The sequence below is a fragment of the Cyprinodon variegatus genome, unplaced genomic scaffold (genome assembly GCF_000732505.1).
Source record: "Cyprinodon variegatus isolate N-32 unplaced genomic scaffold, C_variegatus-1.0 Scaffold665, whole genome shotgun sequence".
Classification (NCBI taxonomy): domain Eukaryota; kingdom Metazoa; phylum Chordata; class Actinopteri; order Cyprinodontiformes; family Cyprinodontidae; genus Cyprinodon; species Cyprinodon variegatus.
In genome coordinates, this window is record NW_015151118.1 from 360,013 (window position 1) to 361,381 (window position 1,369).

A 1,369-nucleotide genomic window follows, 5' to 3' on the forward strand; every position below is an offset into this window, starting at 1 on the left:
TTAGGCTGCAGGACTCTGGTTTGGCCCAAAGACCCATCAGATCTTTTAAACCTGCACTAAATCTGACAGAAGGTCGAACTTCCTGACTCTGGTCTCTGTCTGTTTCTCTCTCCCAGTCGATCCAGTCTGAACGCCCAGCCTGACAACCTGAAGCTGAACTGTGGCGAGCAGGATTTCACCGCCGCCATCATCAGCATTCCCACTCCTCCCGCCAATACGCCGGATGAGAGTCTCCCGCCATCGCCGGCCCCCATCCCCGGCATCCTGCGGAACACCCAGGCCACCGCCTACACCCACGAAAGCTTCAAAATCTCCTCCTTATAACCTTTGACTCCTCCTCCCCTGATTCAGAGCCCCTTCAATAATCCTCCCCCCTCCGTACCTCTGAACCCGGATCTGGGGAACCGCAGGCGAACAGTTGAGACCACTCTGATGGATCATGGAGCCGCTGGATGTTCAGAATGAGCGCAGAAAAGAAGTGAAAGCTGCAGAACCGTTGGAGAAAGACTCGTACCGGGAAGAGGTTTGGGTAGGAGGAGGTTCCTCTGCTTTTCACACACAGTTCATCCTTAGAGGTCTTGGTTTGGTACCGATCCGGGGCTGGATCACCCTGGACTGTCGGGAACCAGCTGCTGCTTTGGTTTCTTCTAGATTCTTCCCATTTCTTTGTTTAAACGGGAAAATAGCTGCTCAAGTTTTGGATTTTCCTGCCTCCCGCTACAAGCTGAGCAGTGTTTAAGTAAGATGGAAAGATGAATCCTCAGGATTTCCAGCATGTTTGGAATGTCTCCTTATTGACTGAATGATTTGGCCAGTTGGTTCTGAAGGAAAAAAAAACTCTCAGGAACCAGCTGCTCCTCAAACCGACGGACCTGAACCGAACTGAGCTCATTCCGTCCCTCTGCAGCAGAATCATCTGAACTTACTGAAGGGCCTTTGGATGGTATCAACAGGCTCCGATCCGAACTGCTCCGGTCCGGCTGTAGCTCCGAAGTGTTCGATCCGGACCAGGGAGCTTCTACTCTCTAAAATATGCAACGTTAGGAAACCAGAACCTCATCAGGAACAGTTTAAGTCTCCAGTGATCACTGCAGGGAACAAACCGACACGGGGAGGAAATGTTTTCACCGAGAGGAAACGACTGAAGCTCCTCAGCTGAAGGTCCCGTTGATCCGGTGGACGTTTGCTTTCCTGCCACGACTTCGAGACAAAACAAAACTAAATCTCCTTCTACTGAATCCAACCAGACCCACCTGCCTAAACCAATCAGCTGGTTCTGCTCTATTAAAGATGGCCGACACTTCCTAAGAAACCAGTGATCCCAAAGTGTCCAAGCGTCCACCCTAACCCCTACATCATATATACTAGC

General features: G+C 51.1%; 1 protein-coding gene across 1 annotated transcript in view; it reads left to right on the top strand.

The window, feature by feature from the left end:
- kcnd1 (potassium channel, voltage gated Shal related subfamily D, member 1) overlaps positions 1 to 1,363 on the top strand; it is a 60,593-nt gene extending 59,230 nt beyond the window's left edge. Inside the window, exon 8 of the mRNA XM_015393963.1 lies at positions 117 to 1,363. Coding sequence (XP_015249449.1) covers positions 117 to 324 — 208 coding nt within the window. The 3' untranslated portion in view covers positions 325 to 1,363. The remainder of the gene's footprint in view (positions 1 to 116) is intronic.
- Positions 1,364 to 1,369: the final 6 nt, after the last annotated feature.